This window comes from Gastrolobium bilobum, unplaced genomic scaffold (genome assembly GCF_033153095.1).
Source record: "Gastrolobium bilobum isolate Gb01-03AN ecotype WA unplaced genomic scaffold, APGP_CSIRO_Gbil_v1 utg39360, whole genome shotgun sequence".
Classification (NCBI taxonomy): Eukaryota; Viridiplantae; Streptophyta; class Magnoliopsida; order Fabales; family Fabaceae; genus Gastrolobium; species Gastrolobium bilobum.
The window spans coordinates 225,642-248,103 of NW_026896693.1; the positions used below are offsets into that span (position 1 = coordinate 225,642).

The 22,462-nt window shown below is 35.1% G+C and overlaps 2 protein-coding genes across 2 annotated transcripts; one reads left to right on the plus strand and one right to left on the minus strand.

Moving 5' to 3' along the window:
- The first annotated feature begins 7,852 nt into the window (after positions 1-7,852).
- On the plus strand, positions 7,853-10,955 carry LOC133301450 (protein COBRA-like). Its single transcript, XM_061501076.1, has 6 exons — positions 7,853-7,955; positions 8,552-8,631; positions 9,012-9,468; positions 9,987-10,143; positions 10,285-10,562; positions 10,656-10,955. Exons 1-6 carry the CDS (start codon positions 7,853-7,855, stop codon positions 10,940-10,942), a joined length of 1,362 nt encoding a protein of 453 aa, XP_061357060.1. The 3' UTR covers positions 10,943-10,955.
- Positions 10,956-12,058: 1,103 nt separating this feature from the next.
- LOC133301451 (COBRA-like protein 4) lies at positions 12,059-14,763 on the minus strand. The gene is made up of 6 exons (XM_061501077.1): positions 14,664-14,763; positions 14,481-14,560; positions 13,791-14,247; positions 13,534-13,681; positions 12,461-12,747; positions 12,059-12,357 (listed from the first exon to the last, which is right to left on the minus strand). The coding sequence occupies exons 1-6, from the start codon at positions 14,761-14,763 to the stop codon at positions 12,059-12,061; spliced, it is 1,371 nt and encodes a 456-aa protein (XP_061357061.1).
- Positions 14,764-22,462: the final 7,699 nt, after the last annotated feature.

Here is a 22,462-nt window from a genome sequence, read left to right on the forward strand (position 1 = left end):
AAACTTCATGTCCTTCCAGGAAGTGGAACTATCAGTTCCCTTAACCTCAACAACTTTGACTCTCTTGGCCTTGCTCACAATACAAACATCCTTAATATCCCAGCACTGCTGAAACAACGTGCCAAATCTCTGGATGCCGCTCCAGCAATCCTATTAGCTATCTCCTTATTAAGTCCACTACGGAACTTAGCAGCCAAAAATGTCGGAGTAGGCATGGCAATACGGAAATGTGCAAACTTGACCAGTTCATTGAACTTAGCCAAGTACTCGTCCACAGTCAACGAGCCTTGCACCAGACGGTCAAACTCTCCTTGTTTCCGCTCTTGTGCATCATATGGGAAGTATTTACCCGTAAAGCAATCCTCAAAGAATGGCCGTGTAATCACATGACTCTGCATCTTATAGACGTGAGAGGTGTTCGTCCACCACTCATGAGCATCGCCCTCCAACATGTATGTGGCGAACATCAGCTTCTGCGGATCCGTACACTGCATCACCCTGAATATCTTATCCAGAGCCTGAAGCCATCTCGCAGCAGCAATGGGGTCATATGATCCGTCGAAAGAAGGTGGCTTATGCTTGCGGAAAGCATTCAGCCGACGGTCAATAGTGTCTTTGTCCTCAGCAGGCTCAAAGTAGGGTTGCATCATCCCAGTAAGATGACTGGCGCCCTCCACATGACTCTAACTATTGTTCTGATGATTGGGTGGAGGTGGTGGTGGCGGCGGTGGCAGAGGATGCTTGCCATCAACACGATCAGTCCTCATCTCCTCCAACACGACCCTCATCATGGTCATGTTCGCTAGGCGGTTCGCCTCCAGCACATCTTTTGTGGCTTTCCTGTTCGCCTCTCTAACGGCGTCCATCATAGCCTGGTTTGCCATTCTCATGGCCTCTTGGTCGGCTAGTTAGGCCGCCTACATCTTAGTTAATGCAGCCAGGACAGGATCACGTTGATCCTCATTAGTCTCCCGGTTCCTCCTAGGTATTACCATGACTTTGCACAAGTTACACAAAGAATGAGTTGATCAGGCCCACACAATGTGGTCACACATGCATCATCATAGAAAAATCCAAAAGAGAAACACACAAGAAAGACACACAGCAAAGCATCCTAAGTTATTACATTTACATAAAGGCTTTTCCCCTAGAAAGTGCTCTGATACCATAAAATGTAACACCCCGTGTATACCCGGTTTGTTATCATATCATCGTATTAAGCGCTGCTTAATTAAAATGCGGAACTAACTTTTTCTTTTCAATTACGACGTCATTATTATTTAACCAAGTTGATTATTAAATCCTTTTTCAAAACATTGCTTGTATGTAACTTGCAATGCAACAACTAACTGAAATACCTCATATATAAATGTGTTTCTAGTCATGAAACTACAACACGTAGACCAGACATAATCCTGATAGTTTATACATCACAAATCTAACTAATTAAAACATAATCAACGTGGCATGGACAATCCCCATGCTCACCAAATAAGGCAACAAGCCCAACAATGTCTCAACAAAGATAACAGTATCATGAAGGTAAAGCATAGTCAGCAATCAGACAAATCAGTAATAACAACATACATCAATCAACTAAGCTCCGGCCTCCTGCCACCCGAGATATCAGCCCCTGAGGTACTTGAACCTGAAAATGTGCCCCAAACGTGGGGTGAGATCTCTAAAAAGAAATCTCAGTAAGACAAGGGGTCCTCAAGGATCTCTCCACCCCAAGCTTACTTACATGTGCAATATAAGTTAAAAAGCAGTTTAACAATATAAGTTCCAAAATCAGTGCAATGCAGTATATAATCATGTCATGTGTGTCAAAATCCTACTGGCCAGAGAACATGCAGGAATTACATACGTCTACAACCTACAATCAGTGTAAGACGCAACTTGCACTCCACCCACAAAATTACCATTTTGTATGACGTCACATACTCAGACTTGCCATCGAGGTGGAACAACACATACATATCATAAGACATTTACACTTAACAGCTCAATAGCATTTCAATAAACCAACATTTCATAAAATAACATCATGCATATAAACCATCCCTCCATGGGGTATGGTGGAACCAATAATGGCAAAACCGAGGAAACGAAAGCTTACCTCTTAAGTGATCAATCTAAGCCAAAGCCCACACTAGCTCAAGGTCCACAAACAACACAATCACAATCTGTTTAGACCAGCAACCATATCAGTATTTATAATCTAAGAGTTTATGACATAATGACAACGTTCTCTTTATCGTTTCATGCCATTTGACTTGTCCCAAAGTCTTAAATCCTCAATCTCATTGATTCTGACTTAGTTAATTATTACAGAGGTCCAACTTAACCAATCATGGGTCCACAAACCCATAATATAGTTCTGTACGAACAAGATCGTCACTGTCTCGAAATTCCCAAAATATCCGAATATATGTCGGGTCCATATCCGGATATCAAATCCGGATATCTCCAACCCCATATCCGGATATTTCGCGACAGAATACAGTTTCTGCATTTCGCGAGATATCACTCCCAAGGTTCAACTTTTAACCTATATTAACGTCCAAACATGCATTTTTATAAACATTTAGGTTCATGTTCATGTTGGTTACCTATACAACTCATTTTACATGCCAAGACTCTTCTTTTAATAAGGAAACTCATGATCAAAGGTTCAAGAACATACCCAAGGCTCAAAACAAAACAAGAGGGGTGCTCTTGGAGCTCTCAAGTCAGCTCCAAGGTGCTGACTCCAAGGGTACACGAAAATGAGCTTCAAGGCGTTCCTTTCTTCACGAAGATTGCTTCTTGGAGTACCAACTACCAAGAAAATGGCTTCTACAACTCAAGCCATGGAACTCAACCCACACCCTCCTAAGACAGTGGCTGAAAGTCAGAAATGAGGCACTTCTCTCCCTCACAATGCTAACCCACATCAAGTCAAGTGTTTAGATAAAGACGATTAACAAGAAAAGTGGAAGTTTGAGAGGTTTGCAAGCAATGGTGGCCAAGGAAGGAGGTGGCAGCAGCTGAGCACCAACAACTCATGTAAGAGGCACCAGAAATGACCTAGGATCATGTGCCATTAAGCATTTATAGTTGTTTAGGTTTTAAGCACACTGTATTAGCACTAATAGCTACGCTTATCATTTTAATCCCAAACTTTGGGTTCTAAACTTAGCCATTTTTCTAAGATTTTTTATATTTTTATTTTATTTTTAGCAGCATTTTACCGGTACGCGCTTTTACGTAGCTGGTATCAGTTCTGACGCCAGTTCTCATTATTTTGACCTGAAACTTGACATACTAGTCCTAAATATTATTCTAGGAATATTCCCATACTTATTATAATTTTTCAGAATACTTCATCGGTACGCACTTATACCGTGAGGCAGAACCGGTATCTGCACTTTTCGTCAGAAAAACGACTTTCAACGTTATTAAGCCTTTATATTAGTTATTCTTACCTTACCATAATTATTTAAGGTCAATTATGCAATTAAGCTCATAATTGAATATATTGATATTATGACTATAGAAGGTTTAATTACGTTTAAAAATGACAAAAGCTGCCATGATCTTATATTGATGTAGGAGATGGATCAAGTTGTACCTAAAATAGAATTTAAGGATAAATAACATACAATTGTGTGATTAAGGAATATATGATATAATTATTTCAGGATCATATGTAGCCTAAGTGGGAGATTTTTTTTAAAAAAAATATTTCCTAACGTAATTGTGGGCAACATTTTATTATCAATTATACCATGTTATTTAATTTATTGGGCAAATTAAGGAGCCCAATAAAATTTCTAATGAGTATGAGTTAAATAAGTGGACAATATTAGGTATAAAAGGAGCCTAATGAGACAATAATAAATAAAAATATGATAGAATTTTGGTCTTTGATATGTCAAATCATACAAATGTCTCTCTGTTCCCCCACCTAGAGAGAACACTAACTCAGGAATCAAACGATATAATTAAGATCTGTAATTCATTTTTAATTATATACGCACACATGCATGTATTATGTACTTCCAAGAGTACATAGTTAAAAAATGGTTTACAACATGATTTTCTATTTTCGTGTAATATATATAGAAAAAAGTGTGTATCATTTTAAAGGATGTAAAGTTATGTCATTTTAAGTGAGAGAAAGAAATAAATAAAGGGGGAGGGAGAGTGGACAAAAAAAATGTGTGGGTCCCACCTCTTTGTGAGAGTGAAATGACATAAGTTGTGTCATTGAAAAGGACAAACATTTTTTCCATATATATATATATGGAAAAAAATTTCTGCAGTCACTTTAGATAATGTTGTCTACAGCTACCCTATTTTAACTAAGTATGACCGGTCATACATTAAAATTGTATTTTCTCTCTCCGTCACGTCAGCCGACAATGTCTGAGGAAAGGGAAAAAAAGAACAGCTTTATTGTTATAACTAAGTATGACCGGTCATACTTAGTTAAAAAAGGATAGCTGTAGATAACCTTATCTAAAGTGGCTGTAGAAATACTTTTTTCATATATATATATATATATATATATATGTGTTTCTTCATTTTCTTTATGTTATTAATTTGGTGATGCAGATATAGGCTTTTTGGATGATAGATTTCACAATGGATAAAATCCCAACATGATGTACTTACAAAGACAATTTGATAAACTCTAGCAAAAAAAAAACAAATGACATTCCAATACTTAAGTTGGGCAAAACACAAGAATATATATAAAATATGAGGGAGATATTCTTACCACCAAAATTTTCCACTATCAACTTATTACTTATCTAATCACCCTTGGATCAGAGAGAGGGAATGCTGAAAAATTTCTGAAGAGAGAGAAAATGTTGATCCAATGGTAATGAAATAGGTAGTGAGTTGGTAGTGAAATTTTTTGATAATATGAATATCCCCCTAATAAAATATTAGAATCTGAAAGCGGGTTTGACCCGGCGAGTAGATCAACCCTTCCTAGGTGGGTTATGTTTTATAACCCATTTAACCTGCCCCGCCATGGACGGGTTGACCCGTATGACCGTATTTTTTTAGGCTTAATGTTTCTACAGTTTTCAATCCCAAAATGACATCATTTTGAAATGAAAGATTAAAAAATTATAATGAGAAAAATTATTATAACCCTGAAATAAATTAGAGAAAACTTCAAAAAAAACCCCTGAAAATTTAGTCAAAATCACTTACCCCCCTCCCCAAAATTTTTAATCATTTACACCCTTACTTAAAACTTTTTTATCACTTACCCCCCTAACTTGATTTTCCATCCAAAGTTAAAGTTAACGAAGTTAGTCTTTTAATAAAATACCAAAACTACCCTTAAAAAAAGGAATTAACCCCTTGACACCTTTTTGTTATCTTGTAATTTTTTTTCAGCCCCACTATATGTTTCACCTTTCGTTTGTCAAAGATGAACCAATTTTTACTGCTTCCATATATTAATTAAAGACCAAAGGTGTAAATATTTTCAGCAAGTAAAAAAAATGGACAGCAAAAAAATCAATTAAAGGACCAATTTCATTAACTATTATCCATAAGATAACATGTTTGGACAGCAAAAAAAAATGGGTTTCCGAAAAATATGGAAAAACAACAAGCTTAAAAAAAATCTCCTTTCAAGCATATTAATCTTAAAAAAAAAAAAAAACTGGACAACAACCTACAAAAAAATACATCATAGTCATCCATTGCAACCTGCAAAAAATGAGTCAATAGTTCAAAAAAAAAATACAACCAAATATGTTACATATATATATATATATGATTCAAGAACTCGCAAATTCTCGCAAATGGCAAAACTCGCTGATTGAAGAATTCACAAATTCTCACAAATGGCAGAACTCGTTGATTGAAGAATTCGCAAATGGTATAGAATATCCAGTGCTGTTATTTTTTTTAAGGGTAATTTTGGTATTTTTTAAAAAGACTAACTCCGTTAATTTTAACTTTAACTTTGGATGGAAAATCAAGTTGGGGGTAAGTGATAAAAAAATTTTAAGTAGGGATGTAAATGATTAAAATTTTTGGGGAGGGAGTAAGTGATTCTCACTAAATTTTCAGGAAGTTTTCCCAATAAATTATAATTACAAAAGTACCTTGATTTATACCTGAAAACAACATCGTTTTGAGTTCAATATAGATAGATATATTGACCGTAGAAAAAATGAATTTTTTTTTAACACATAAACTTTTACTTTACTCATAAACTTTGTGTTTGGTCATAGTTTAATATATGTTATCCTAATATTGACTTATGGATGCTGAATATTTGTAATGGTGATTTATTAATATCCAATCCATTTTTAAAAAAAAATTATCATTAATGTAGCTATCCTTGATATCTTCTTCGAGTCTACTACTCCTTGATTACGGAGCAGTTTAATTCATTTTTTATTCGGATTAACAGCGGGACGGGACATGGCAAATTACCCACCTATCACAGTGATTAATTTATCATACGAATCTTTCTAGATTATGTGCATGCTATGATAAACAAGAGATCTGCGATCCAAAGATTACTTGAGACCTTTGCCGCAGGGGCTTGAATATGAGTAGATGACGGGTTGTTGGGCTTGAATATGACACTCTAGACAAAAATAAACAAATTAATGTATTTGTAACAATTTAAACAATGGTATTAAAAGTCAAAAAAAAGAAGAAGCTAATTGATGAAAAATCTTCATTATAATGTGCTACATGCTCCAGTGATATTGCATTATTGCTTAACATGGGAGAGAATCATCAAATAGTGTTCACAAAACAAATTTATAATTAAGTAGATATTTAGTAACCGTGTAATATAAAAAAATAATTATTTTTTAAATTTCCTTAAAAAGTTATTATTTTTTAACATAAAACAACTTATTTATAATAATTATTTTTCTGACAGTGTGAGGGATGGGATCTACAGTGAGAATATGTAATACAAATATCTAATATATTCTGTGTAGCAAACATCTTACCCAGAGAGCACCGACAGACACAGAAGGAGAGCTTTTCAATTTTTGGGGTTTAGTTTGGCCCCACGCAGTTAGCTGTCTTTCTTTCACATGCTCCTTCTCTGTCGGTGTCATTTATTTTTCCCATACTATCCCTACATAGAATAATTTGAATGAAAGTTTCCAAATTTAGTTGGTACACCACCATGATAACTGTTTTATGTCTTGACAGTCAATTAGATATAACTAGCTGGCATTTGAAAACCTCAAAGTAATAAAGTGTATCCGAATATCTACAATAACGTAAAATCAAAATGACTTATTTCTAACGTGGTGTGATTAAATAAAATATAATCTTTTTTGATTTACTTTTTAATTCATTGATTATTTGATTAAGAAGAAGACAAAAAAATTATTTATTGATTGATTGATTATTCGACTAATTCAATTTAAGACAAATGTATCAAGATAACAACAAAGCTCTCCAATCAAAACAAAAAATAATATCTACGTACCCATAAAACAGAATCAATTGTTATTTTCTATAACCGCTTAAATTTCGTTAATATGATACGAAATGCTTTGTATTCAATATTGATATTTGGTTTGAAAACTTTAACAATGTCACAGACAAGGGTATTATTGATATTTGGTTCAGAATGTCTGCGTCAGATCTTCCCAACAGTAGTTTGTTTACAATTACATAATAAAGACAGTGAGTGATTCATGGAGTTTCATTAGAGTCTCTGTTTAACTCAAAACCAAAACTATTTGCTTTGTTATGGGAATAAAGAGCTGAGAGGTCTATATACCTTTGTTTGCTCTCTCTTCCTTTTTGGTGCAGATCTTGAAGTTGAGTTACATTGTCAAAGAAAACCTGCACCGAAAAAATGGAGTGTATATGGTTCTCTAACGTTGTATCTGTTGTCCCTCGTGGTGGCTTTGTAGTTTTACTCCTTTTACTACTCTCTTGCTCCACATTCACTTCTACAGGTATTGGATGTTGTTGGCTCTCATTTGTTTCTTGTTGTTCATGGAACTCAAATTTTGTTCTTGAAAGTACTTTCTAACTATGCTTTCTGGGTTCTACTTCTACTACTTCCCTGAATTAGTGAGTTCCCATTTTTTATTTTCTCAACAAGTCTGGCTCTTTTAGTAGAACTATGATGAAGGAGGTTGAAGGGCAATTGCATTTTCCAGATTTGAATGGATGGATAGATTGTTACTGTTTCCTACAATCTCTTATACTTGTAGCATATTGGTGTCTACCAATTGTCTTTGTAGAATTATAGATACAGTTACATCCATTGTGGATATCATAACTAATTTAGATAAGTTAACATTTTTAGTGATTATATGGATGTCATGATAAAGATCTCTCTTTAACATCTTTAAAATGAAGAGGGAAAAATGAAAAAAGTGTAGGCTCCTTAATGTTACTCGTGGATACTTAGTTTTTTTTTTCGATCTGCTAATCATCACTTGAGAAACAACTGAGTGATATATTACTGTTTCTGTTTTGTTCAAATTTTTGCTTTAAAGACTGAGAATTTAAAATTCATTACATTTTCCTGCTTGTTAATTTACAGAAGCCTATGATGCGCTTGATCCAACTGGCAATATAACAATGAAATGGGATGTCATTAGCTGGACCCCAGATGGCTATGTTGTAAGTCATCAAAACTTTCTTAATGTGATAGTGCTAGGAAAAGCGTTAAGTATTGACTGTATTGTGCCCTGGAAAATTTCATGGAATCAGTAAGAACTATATAAGACAAAACTTCTTTTTAGCTTGATGGATCTTCTCAGTTGTACATACCTTGTTTGAGCAGGACTTAGAAGAAGGTTGTCTTAATATGGTTAATTGGTTATATGCTTTTTAGCATATTGTAAGTTGCCATTACATAGACTAAAACAATGAATAGTTACATATGTCAAAGTATCAACGCCGTTTTTTCAATTTCCTTTAAATTGAAATTCAAATGAAATGTGGCTTTTATCTACTCATGTTGCTTAAACATAATGAACCTTCTTGGTTGGGTTGAGCAGGCTGTTGTTACAATGTTCAACTTTCAACAGTATCGCCATATTCAGGCTCCTGGATGGTCATTACAGTGGACATGGGCTAAAAAGGAAGTGATTTGGAACATGATGGGAGCACAAACCACAGAACAAGGAGATTGCTCAAAGTTCAAAGCAGGAATCCCACATTGTTGTAAGAAGGACCCAACAGTAGTGGATTTACTGCCAGGAACTCCTTACAATCAGCAAATTGCAAATTGTTGCAAAGGGGGAGTCTTAAATTCATGGGCTCAGGATCCAAGCACTGCAGTAAGTTCTTTTCAGATTAGTGTTGGTTCTGCTGGAACAACTAACAAAACTGTCAAACTGCCAAAAAATTTCACACTCAAAGCACCAGGACCTGGTTATACTTGTGGCCCTGCAAAAATTGTGAGACCAACTAAATTTATTACCACTGACAAGAGGAGAACCACCCAAGCCTTGAGTAAGTTAGTTGCTAAATGCATTGATTTTAAAATTTTTTACATATTCATTTGTCTCACTGCTTGTAACCAGAAAGTCATGGGGTTATAAAAATGCAAGGGTAAGGTTGCATCTAATCAACCTTTACCTCTACCATTGCAAGTCAGGGAGCCTTGTGCCCAGGGGTTTGACCTTATTATTTGTCTTTCCTAAACTTTCTTCTAAGATATGTACATATTAGCCTGCATTAAATGAATTTAGATGTCTTACAAAATTGAAGCTCCTTTGAATTTTGGTTATTTTTATAATTGTGGTAGTTCACTCATTCCCATGTTTTTCACTTTCATGTTTCATTTCCAATTTTTCTTGACAGCAGCATTTCCTTTGTTGATGAGATGGATTTAAATTTTCACCAACCAAATAATTATTAGTGATGTACTGTGAAGAATTATTTATGCTTTGTACATTGTTCAGAATAGTTTTGAGTATGAAAACCAAATTTTAGATTCTGTTTAACTTAACCTGCATATTTTGTGGCAGTGACCTGGAATATTACCTGCACTTATTCTCAATTCCTGGCTCAAAAGTCACCAAGTTGTTGTGTTTCCCTCTCTTCCTTCTACAATGAGACAATAGTAAACTGCCCAACCTGCACCTGTGGCTGCCAAAACAAAACAGAACCCAACAGTTGTGTAAAGTAAGTCTCCAATTTATCTTCTTATAGATATGTAAAACTGTGTTTCTTTTGTTCTTGTAGTTCTTCAAAGTAAGTTTCATAGTAACTTTTGTCTTCATTTTCCCCATTCTTATGAATCATTTTTCTGTATTTGTCTTACAGTCCAGATTCCCCACATTTAGCTTCAGTTGTTTCATCGTCAGGCAAGGCTATAAATACACCTCTAGTCCAGTGTACTAGCCATATGTGTCCTATTCGAGTGCATTGGCATGTGAAGCTCAATTATAAAGAGTACTGGAGGATCAAGATCACAATCACAAATTTCAATTACAGAATGAACTACACACAATGGAATCTTGTTGTCCAGCACCCCAATTTTGATAATCTTACCGAGATTTTCAGCTTTTATTACAAGTCACTGACACCCTATGAGGGATTAAGTAAGTTCCACCTTTCATAATCATATTCCTATATGATCTCGTGAAGAAAATTTTCCAATTCTTATCTAATTGTTTTGGGATATGCTTTTGCAGATGATACAGGTATGTTATGGGGAGTCAAATTCTACAATGATTTTCTTTCTTCAGCTGGATCCCTTGGTAATGTGCAGTCAGAACTCTTATTTAAAAAGGACAAATCAACCTTCACTTTTGATAAAGGATGGGCTTTCCCAAGAAGGGTTTATTTCAATGGGGATATGTGTGTTATGCCTCCTCCTGATGCCTACCCTTGGCTGCCAAATGCAAGTTCAAAACTAGTTTTCTCTTTACTTAGTACAGTCATAGCCACTTTAGCTTCTTTGTTAATCTTATTGAATTAATATTAGAGAATTATCTATGTGGAGAGTAAAGATGCTATCTACTCTTTTGGAGTATTGTACCAGACTGTTGAAGATGATGTCTACCCCATTGTCAAGAATGGATAGGAGTTGCAACTGATGCAATAAAGATTGATACAGGTGCATAAATGCTAGCTTGCCACAAGAATTCTGTCCAGCTATTTGCGTTGGGGATTGATTTTTAGCTTTTGTATTGTATTAAGTTAATTGCTTGGATGATTATTTTTTCAATTATAGAATATATCCAATTTATTTCTTAGTGTTGAGATGAAGAATTCAAAAAAAAATAAAAATAAAATCTAGGTAGCACTTCTTTCACTCCTGGAGTCATTTGTTAACCATTTATACTCATTTTGCCATTTTGTCTACCCCAAAACCCAAGCAGATGGCTCTATCGTATATGTAAAAGCACTATGAAAAATATTGTATGAATATAAAAAGAAAAATTAATCTAGAAAGATAAACTTTGCAGTGATGACTTGGGTATATATATTCATAATCAAGATACATGACAACTTATATCAACCTCACATTTATCACAAACTAGTTAGATAGGCAGTCAATAAAAAAAAGGAGAATATTAGTCTCATGTTACACGAGAGTAGTTCTCTCATGTTATAGAGAGAATTCAAGTGGAGCCTACTATTAAAAAGCAAAAAAGAAAAAGAAAAAAGAAGGGGTGCGATTTTCGAAGTGAGAAAAAATGAGATAACTATCTCATGTAAAATAAGAGTAGTACTTCCCATAAAAAAAGCAAACCACTTCTCAATTAAACTGATTAGCGAATTTGGAGTGAGGTCAATCTTTATACGCAGTTTTATCCTTGCAAATAATTGCAAAGGGGCTATTTCTTATATTTGAACCCATAACCTTTCAGTCATAAATGAACAATTTTATCACTGCTTCGGTTCGCCCTATGTTATTGGCGGTCAATAAACTCGAATAAAATAGAAGGAAATGCCAACTTACATATATCATAGATATATATTTTTTTTCTTTATAGTGTTTACAAGAAATTCCTTCTTGCTTATCTCCCAGCTAAATCATCACTCTACATTGTAATCTTCATATATATAATTAAGTAGCCGCACTTATACCTCACAAAAGAGTCACAATCAAATGAAAAAATGATGTGAAAATCACATGGGCTGCCATCAATATAATACTTGTTGGTAATCTACGTGCAGAGTTTGGCAAGAAAGGGTATGAATCAGGGGGTGGCAGCATACATTCATCACCATTGAAGTAAACCCTCCTAGGAAAAGCCCATCCTCGCTTGAGAGTAAATGTGTTCTTGTCCTTCTTCATAAGCACCTCAGATTGGACATTCCCTTTAGGCCCAGCTTCCATCAATAGATCATTGTAATATTTCAAACCATAGAACATGCCTGTGTCATCTGCAAACAAAATTCAGTATGCACATTGTTAAGAAACCTCTTCATGGAGCTCTAATACCCCAAAAAGACTCAAAATATTGTGTGTCCATTTCAAAGAACTCACTTATGGATTCATAGGGAAGAAGTGGAATGTATTCAAAGCTATAGACTTGGGTGACATTATTGAGATTGGGATGTTGTACTACAAGTGTCCATTGTGTGTAATTCATTCGATAGTTGAAGTTGATGATTGCAATCTTCACACGCCAATAATCCTTATAGTTGTCTTTCACATGCCAATGCACCCGGACATGGCACAAATGGTGTGTACATTGTAACAATGGTTTTGGTGTGATATCATGTGTCTTCGTAGTGTTTTTTACATAATCTTGCAGGATCTTTGAGTCGCTCCTGCGCATTCATAATGAGATATCAAAATCAGGGTTAGAAAATCTAGAAAATCTCACAATATTATATCTTGAAATAGTTTTGAGTATTTAAAGGATCTCTTAGGACCAAATACTTGTAGCTCAGTTGGTGTCACTGATTACGAGGAGGTGAATGTTTGATCTTCTCCTCGGTATCGTTGTTTTTTGAGAGGAATTTAAAACCTTAATTCCGGACCCGCCTCGAATTAGACTAGTCGTAAAGTGATGAACCGATTGGAATATCTCAAAAAAAAAAAAAAGGATCTCTTAGGTTTTCTATTTATTTATATTTCATGATTTGTTTCTTTAATTTAAGTCTTCTATTTAGTATAAAGGGGATTTTATATTTTGTCTTTTGCATTATTTCTAATCGCTTCAATCACTTTGTATCACATTAATATAGTAAATTATCGTGTCTTTTTTCTTATTCTCCATCTATATACCTAAACTCTTATAATTTTAACAATTAGCATTTTTTTTTTGGTGAGGTGTCCTCACTTGTTTGGATGATACTAATTCCATTTGTAGCGCAGAACACGAAAAAGTTTTTTCTACTAGCCCCTTAAGTTGCTTTACCTATGAATCACACTAGAGACCTTCTAACACCAGCATTCTGCTCCTTGGGCATATCTCAGCTTACCAGTTGTGCCACCTTTAGGGTTAACAATTAGCATTTCATATTCAATGTAGCACACATAAACGGCTTCATAAACCCACCAATTACATGGAGTAATGAAGACTATAATGTGAAACTAGAAGGGTGGCTTACGTGACACAGGTATCATTGTTCTGACAACCACAAGCACAAGTTGGGCAAGCTGTGACTTGGTCACTGTAGAAAGATGACAAAGAAACACAACAGCTTGGGTTCTTAAAGGCAAGGAACTGTGAATAAGTACATGTCACATTCCAGGACACTGCATAGAAAAAACCATAAAATAGAAAATTAAATAGTGACAATGAATATGTAACCATAACTATTTACACTATTACCATACAAGGAATGAAGGGAATTAATAAGCATACTCAAAGCTTGAGTTTTTCTCCTATGATCATCTGTAGGGATGACAGTGGAAGGAACCATCTTTGCAGGGCCACATGAATATCCTGGTCCTGGTCCTAGCAATTTGAAGTTCTTGGGCAGTTTCACTGTCTTATTAGAGGTGCCAGAGAGCCCCACACCTATTTGAAATGCTGAAACTGCACCATTAGGATCCTGCCCCCAAGATGTTAGAACACCCCCTCTACAGCAATTGTTAAACTGCATGTTGTAAGAAGCTCCAGGTAACAAGTCAACCACTTCAGGGTTCCTCTTGCAGCTATGAGGAATCTTCAACTTGAACTTGGCACAGTTTCCTTGTTCTGTAGCTTGAGCTCCCATCATGGCCCATATAATTTCCTTTTTTGCCCATGTCCATCCTAGAGTCCAACCAGGGTTCATAATATTCCGGTAAAGTTGAAAGTTAAACAATGTCACAGTGGCCTGCCAAAGTTCAATATTATAATAACATATTTATCAGTTTGAGGATAACTTGAGAGCAATCTTTGAGCTAGTTTAGTTCTTTGCATATCACATAAGGACATAAATTTCTGTTTTCTAGAGACCCTTTGATATTCATAACTACATATCATTAAATGGATATTTACTTTTCCTTGAGATATAAAATTAAGAATCCATACAAAATTAGAATAGAATGATGAGAATTTAGAAGTTACCAAATAACCATCTGATGTCCAGGACATGATATCCCATCTTATTGTCACATTCCCAGTTGGATCCAGTGGATCAAATGCCTCTACAAGAACAAGATAAATAAGAATGAAATAAACCATGAGAAACTAAATTATATTCTCACAACTAGTATGCCACGTTTTGCATATAGGCAACAAGTCATTTACCAGCAGGAGAGATTAGAATGAGACATAGAGCAATTAAGGCAACCAACTTCAGCTCTCGAAATGTGCAGCTTTGTTGCTGTTTACCGTAATCAAATTCCATGCCTGAAGATGAAGTTCACAGAATAACAAGTTCTAATGAGGTAACACAATGTGCAAGTGTGCAAAATGTGCTTGTGTGTTTTATAACAATAGGTGCTGCATTGTAATTAGATTGTATAGAGTATGTTATCCCATAGTGGTTGTTAGGTCCTTGTGATATCATCTTCATCTGAAATATTCTGTCTCCATCTATTTTATTTCCCTGCTAAGTTGCATCTAGCTCTCCTTCAATGTCATTTAGGACACATAAGGTGGTAACCAGTTTTCTGTTTCTTCAGTTTTCACTTACTTTTCATTCATGAAACCATTCACTTCAAATTGATGCTTATGCTTTATAGCTTGGGATCTATTTAATTTTGGTTAATTCTCTTAGATGATAATTATTAGCCTTGGAATAGTTCTGTATCTGGATATAGTTTTTGCATTAGGGGGTTATACATCCACATCTATGAATATAATTATGTACATTTACAGGGCAAATAGCTAAATCATCTATTATCACCATGATAAAATATGGCAATCAACCCATGAAATGCCTTAGGGAATATGGTGTAGAGTTACCATCTTGGGTTTGATTGAAAACAAATATAATGTTGTAGTAGTATAATGGTGCAACACATTTAAAAGCACCTGATACATTGAACAAATTCGACGTAGCCAGCTATTGATGGGTCTCTATAAAGTTATTGGGCCTTCTTCTTCAAACCTGTAGATTATTTATATCACCGAATTAAGACACGGTTTTAATTGACCAGAAAGTTTTTTAAAAAAGGGTCACGGCTTTAATTTCTGTTAATAATGAATTCGAAAATAAAAATAAAATTAATATTTATTACAAGTAATTTAATATTTTTTCATTAAAAATGTTTTCCTTACTGTAAACTTTAGTAATATAATATTTTGAATAACTGCGTGGCCTGGCAACTTAAGGAATAAGTTTATGGGAAAAGTGTTGTCATGTTAAAGGATGTAAATTGTGCCATTTTAAAAGAGAGAAAGAGATAGATAAAGGAGAAGAGAGAGATGACAAAAAAATAAAGGTGTGAGTCTCACCTCTTTGTGAGAGTGAAATGATATAAGTTGTATGATGTAAAAGGATAAACATTTTTCCTAGGGGGCGTTTGGTAGAGGAGAAATTTTTTTTTAGTCGGGAATCTCAATTTTCAAAAATATAATTTTTACATTCAATTTATAATAATATCTGTAAATTCAAAATTTAGAAAAATTTAGTTTATCAGGATTCCTCCCGCATACCAAACGCCCCTAAGTTTATTGTGGTCTCGAGCCAAAAAGGGAACGTTGGAATAGGTCCCAACCCAATTTCTTTAAGACAAGTCCAGCCCAAATTGTTCGGGTTGGTCCAATTTTACGAGCCAGTTTAGGTCTCAGTGGCCTTGTGTAAATAAAAATGCATGTTTATTAGAGTTTTACAGATAAAATTAAGCGTTTGCTTTTTTTGCTATCAATTAGATAAGTTATCTACTCAAAATAATATCGTTTTGGAACAAAATTTATGGTATTTTTTTAATTATAATTTATTTCAGAGTTATAATAGTCTTTCTCATTATAATTTTGTAATCTTTTAACTTAAAACAACGTCATTTTGAGAGTAAATGTAAATAACATATATATATTTACTATAGAAACATTAAAACCTAAAATTAAATGACTTTTGAAACCTCAAATACTTTACGAATGGCATTGGGGCAGGTGGGCATTTCTTGAGTACTCATTTGATATTCAGGACTTAATTCATTAAACTATTAAAATTTAGAAAAAATAACTGATTTAATTACATTTATTTTTTTAAAAAAAATCAAAGAAAAGCTCAAAAACAACTAACTAGTAACTATGCATTCGGGGTAATCTTAATTACATTTAGAGAAAAATATTTGTCCTTTTAAAGGATATAATCTTGTTTTATTTTAAACCTTAACTATTAATTTTCATCAATCAACGATTGTAATTTATTGGGTCAAAATTATTAATTAGGATAAGGGAACGCAAATGTGGAGAAAATAATGGTGTAAAAATCATCGTGGTTTTTTAAAAAGAATTAATTACCAATGAAAAAATAAAAAAAATATAGTTGAAAAATTCATGTTTAATTTGAAAAATCTTAGCGTCAACGTTCCATGGACCTATATCAAATAATGGTGAAAATACCATTATGGAATTTTGAAAAATTTATTACCAATAAAAAATAAAAAAAGTGCCAAATACATATAATATAAAATATGACAAAATACGCTCACAAAAAAATGACAAAATACCAAATGCATTCACCATAAAAACTATTAATGTGCACATATGTAATATATATTTCATGCAAATAAATATTAAAATATTGACCTGATCAAAATGTTGAAGTTGTTCAACAATATCGTCTCCTGATAATTGTTAGGGGGCTGGTCGTTTTTCTTTATTACCATCAAAGGCCTTTGTATTATTTCGCCAATAATGATCAAGCGGCAAATATCAACGACTTCCCATATAAGCATGTTTTCATCCATTTGGTAGCCTCAAGGACCATGTATCCATGTTACAATAAGGGCAAGGTAATTTCCCTTTAGTACTTCATCATGAAAGATTTGCATAAGCAGGAAAATCATTAATATTCCATAAAATAGATGCATATAGCTGGAAGGTTTCTTTGATTGATACATCATATGTCTCTACACCTTTTTTCCATAGTTCTTTCAATTCATCAATTAAAGACTGCAAATACACATCAATATCATTTCCAAGAGCTCTAGGACCTGGAATAAGTAGTGACATTATGAAATAAGGATCTTTCATGCACATCCAAGGTGGCAAATTATAAGGAATTAAAACTACTGGCACACACACTGTACGAAGTACTCATATTTTCATATGGATTGAAATCTAGCTAGTCCAAGTCTAACATTACGTGGATCTACCGTAAAAGAAGGATATTAAGAATCAAAACTTTTCCAAGCAATGGAATAAACCAGATGTCTAATTTATCCATCTTCAAATGGTCTATCCTTATGCCATCTCATTTCTGTAGCACTATTTGAGGACATATATAACCTTTGTAACCTTGGTGCTAAAGGAAAATAGTGCAGAACCTTTTGGGGCAATTTCTTATTTGGATTTTTATATCGAGAAACACCATAACTTGGACAAAACTTAGATTTTAAATACTCACCTTGATAGAGAATGCAATCATTCACGCAAATATCTATTTTTTTCATAATCTAGCCCAAGCTCACGGATAACTTTTTGAGCTTCAATAGGACATTGGAGCTTTATTTCCTTTAGGAAATGCTTTGATTAGCAGAGAAAGTAAAGCATCAATTGATTTTGCACTCAAGCCAAAGAGACATTTGATATTTAATAGTTGAACAATAAATGATAACTTAGAAAAATGCTCATAACCAGGATATAGTTCTTGTTCGGCATCATCCAACAGTCTATAAAACTTATCAGCTCCCTCATTCATTCTGTTATTTGTGCTAGTCACATAACTTCTATCCTCGTTTGGTTGTCCATCGACATTTGAGGTATTTTGAATATTGAAAGTACTTCCAATATCATGTAACATCTCTCGAAGTCCATCATTGCAATTTTGCTCATCATCATTTTCTTCATCGTCTTCTTCAGATTCACTCACTATTTCTCCATAAAGATCCCATATGACATAGTCCCTTTTATCCCAAACATGATCAAGTGCTCGTAAATGATTTTACGAGACCGGTAAAGATTATTATTGCATTTTTTGCATGGACAACGAAGTAGTTTTCCTTCATCAAAACCATTAAATGCAAATTCAAGAAACTCAAGAACTCCTCGTTCATATAAAGGTTGCGTTCTATCAATAATTTGTATCCAACTTTTATCTAATCTCATATCTGTCATGAAAAAATAATGTATAAAATTAATATAAAGAATTCACAGATAATTAAAACTAAACATGTTAAATATCAAAAACGAGTTCTCATTAGAATGTATGAAATCGTAAAACAAATTAAACTATTAGAAACATGAAAACTGTTGTAAATAATTATTATTTAGTTATTATTTAGTCATTTATTTGTTGTATTGGGCCAAGCCCATTAGGTTAAAATTAGGTCAAATATTCTCTATAAATAGAGAACCCTTTGTACAGATTATTTACAATTCTATAATATATTAGAATACCATTTTTCAAGTTGGTATCAGAGCTCTCGATCTGAGGGCTTTGCTTCCGCACATATTATCTTCTTTTTTAACAAAACCCTAATTTCTTTGCCTCTTGCCGCCATCAGCCGCCACCGGAAAATTTTTCCGGGGATCTTTTGGACCAAGGGGACCATTGTTGACCTTATTTTTCCTCCGATCTATCATTCTATGCACTGTTCCTCCGCCACAAACGACCGAAACACCTCCGACCGCCTCCAATCAGATCTGTCTTCACCGTTTGGACCACTTTCCGGCGACTTTTCAACCGCGACCACCCACAGACAGGTGCGCGCTCACCGGACGACCACACCAGAAAAATCTCAGTCGGCGAAGCCCATCCACGCGCTCTCACGCGCCGCCCCTTTCCCGGCGAGTGAATCCCACGCGCAGCTCTTTTCTCCGGCACGTGCGGCCGTGTTTTTGGACCGGACCACCACCATTCTTCTCGTCTTCTTGTCTTCTGTCTGGATCTGTAATTATTTTTCTGATCAGAGGTCATTTGATATTCTGTTTGGTTGATTTTATCGCTGGTTGTTAACTTTTTTTGTTAAAGAATGGCCGAGCATGATAGTTCTTCGATCTTATCTGGTAAGAGCACACGTTCTATATCTCTTCTTGCTTCTTGCACTGATTTTAAAACCTCATGAATTTTGGATTCTGGTGCAACTGATCATATGGCTTGTCGTACTGAGTTGTTTTGTTCTTATCATCCTACTGTTGGTAGTCATACTATATCTGTAGCTGATGGATCCCATAAATCAGTTATTGGTTCTAGTAACATTCAAATTCAACCTTCCTTGTTTCTTAAAAATGTTCTTTATGTTCCTCAGCTTTCTACTAATCTTATCTCCACTCAAAAACTTACAACTGATTTGAATTGTTCTATCACATTTTTTCCTTCTCATTGTCTTATTCAGGATCTTACCACGAAGAAGACAATTGGAGTTGCTAATGAACAGGATGGGTTGTATCATCTCCTTCCAGACCATGCTAGCAAAAATCAGTTATTAATGACACGTCATCCTTCTACTGCAGAGTCTATGATTTGGCTCCATCACAAGCGTCTCAGGCATCCACCATTTAGTCTTTTGAAGTCTATGTTCCCCTCTCTGTTTCTCAATAAGTCGGTTGAGACCTTTCATTGTGATGTTTGTGAATTTGCAAAACACCATCGAGTGTCATTTCCTTCTAGCACTATTAAAAGCAGGGAACCTTTTTCTCTTATCCATTCTGATGTTTGGGGCCCTTCTAAAGTGCACAGTGTTTCAGGTGCAAGGTGGTTTGTTTCTTTTATTGACGATTGTACTCGGATAACATGGATATACTTGATGAAAGACAAGTCTGAAGTACCAGAGATATTTATTCGGTTTCATCACATGGTTGAGACTCAGTTTGGTAAGGGTATTAAAAGACTCAGATCTGATAATGGTACTGAGTATGTTAATCAACGCCTGTCACAATTCATTTCAGACAGAGGTATAATTCATGAGTTCACATATGTTGATACCCATCAACAAAACGGGGTTGCTGAAAGGAAAAATCGTCACCTTCTTGAAGTTGCTAGAGCACTACTTTTTCAGACATCTGTTCCTAGTTCTTATTGGGGAGAAGCAGTATTAGCTGCAAATTTTTTGATCAACCGTTTACCTTCACGGGTCCTTAACAATATCAGTCCTATTCATTCCATGACTTCCTTCTTTCCTTCTGTTCCCATATTGCAGAGCCTTCCACCAAGAGTGTTTGGATGTGTTGCCTTTGTCCATGTTCATAAACAACATCGGAGTAAGTTAGATCCTAGGGCTCTTAAGTGTGTCTTCCTTGGTTATAACCCTTATAAAAAAGGGTACAAGTGTTATCATCCACCAAGTCGGAAATTTTTTGTTTCTATGGATGTCACCTTTCAAGAATCTGAATCTTATTTCCTGGGTCCTCATCGTCAGGGGGTGAATAGTTCTTCAGAAGACTCGTCCCCTTCCTTCTTTGAGTCTGGATCAATCTTCTCTCTTCCTAGTGTGTCTGCTCCTGGTGTGTCAGAACCTTCAAATACACCTGAGATACAACCCATACTGTCTCACCAGCAACCTCAATCGTCTGAACCACTGGTAAGTCCTGAATCTCCTATTTCTTCTGAGTCTCCTGAATCTCCTGTTTCTGATTCTAATATTATTTCCTCTCATGATTTGTCTATTTCTTCTGATATCTCTAATGACTTACCCATTGCTTCTACTTCTGATGACTTACCTATTGCTCTTAGAAAAGGAAAAAAATCTTGTCACAAGAAAACTTGTTCCTCCTGTCCCTCTTGTACTCAATACCCTATCTCCCACTTTGTTTCCTCTGCTAATCTTTCTGTGCAGCACAAAAGCTTTGTTTCAGCACTAGATTCTATTGCAGTCCCAAAATCAGTACATGAAGCCTTGAAAGATAGGAATTGGACTCAAGCCATGCAAGAGGAGATGAATGCTTTGGAGAAAAAATAAAACATGGGAGGTTATTGATAGACCCAACGGAAAGAAAGCAGTAGGGTGCAGATGGGTTTATGCCCTGAAATATAATTCTGATGGCACTCTTAAGAGATATAAGGCTCGATTAGTGGCCAAAGGTTACACTCAAACCTATGGCATTGATTATGAAGAAACCTTTGCTCCAGTTGCAAAGATGAATACAGTGAGAATCTTGTTATCCCTTGCTGCCCATTACAATTGGGATATAAATCAATTTGATGTGAAAAATGCTTTCCTCAATGGTGAGTTAGAAGAAGAAGTCTACATGGAAATCCCGTCTGGTTTTGATTCTGTGAAGGGGGAAAATAAAGTTTGTAGATTAAAAAAGGCCTTGTATGGATTGAAGCAGTCACCTCGTGCTTGGTTTGGAAGATTTACTAAGGTTATGATAACCTTAGGATACAGACAGAGCCAAGGAGATCACACTTTTTTCTTCAAGCACTCCCAAAATGGGAAGCTTACTGTGCTCCTTGTATATGTTGATGATATTATTATCACAGGTGATGATTTTGTGGAGAGACAGATTATGCAAACACGGCTTGCCTCTGAGTTTGAAATCAAAGACCTTGGGAAACTGAGATATTTCCTAGGGATAGAAGTAGCTCATTCAAGCAAAGGAATTTTTATCAGCCAGAGGAAATATGTTCTTGATCTTCTCAAAGAAGCAGGAAAGCTCGGGTGTAAACCCTCTAATACTCCTATTGAGCAGAATCACAAGATGAGATATGAAGAAGAGAGTCCTCCAGTTGATAAAGGACAATATCAACGGCTAGTTGGGAAATTGATATATCTGGCCCATACTAGACCAGACCTAGCTTATGCTGTTAGTGTTGTCAGTCAGTTTATGCACGATCCAAAAGAAAAACACATGCAGGCAGTAGAGAGAATTCTTCAGTATCTTAAAGGTACTCCTGGTAAAGGATTGTTATTCCGACGTGATGGCAATCTATCTTTAGAAGTCTACACAGATGCTGATTATGCTGGATCCGTGACTGACCGTCGTTCTACCAC

What these genes read in the sequence shown, in the direction of transcription:
- LOC133301451 (XM_061501077.1), bottom strand. Translation starts at nt 14,763, where the DNA reads ATGGAATTTGATTACGGTAAACAGCAACAAAGCTGCACATTTCGAGAG. An exon ending in GAGAAAAACTCAAGCTTTGA is followed by an intron (nt 13,682 to 13,790) that starts GTATGCTTATTA and finishes TTTTCTATGCAG; the next exon opens with TGTCCTGGAATGTGACATGT. An exon ending in TCTTCCCTATGAATCCATAA is followed by an intron (nt 12,358 to 12,460) that starts GTGAGTTCTTTG and finishes TTTTGTTTGCAG; the next exon opens with ATGACACAGGCATGTTCTAT.
- LOC133301450 (XM_061501076.1), top strand. Translation starts at nt 7,853, where the DNA reads ATGGAGTGTATATGGTTCTCTAACGTTGTATCTGTTGTCCCTCGTGGT. An exon ending in GGACCCCAGATGGCTATGTT is followed by an intron (nt 8,632 to 9,011) that starts GTAAGTCATCAA and finishes TGGGTTGAGCAG; the next exon opens with GCTGTTGTTACAATGTTCAA. An exon ending in GAACCCAACAGTTGTGTAAA is followed by an intron (nt 10,144 to 10,284) that starts GTAAGTCTCCAA and finishes TTTGTCTTACAG; the next exon opens with TCCAGATTCCCCACATTTAG.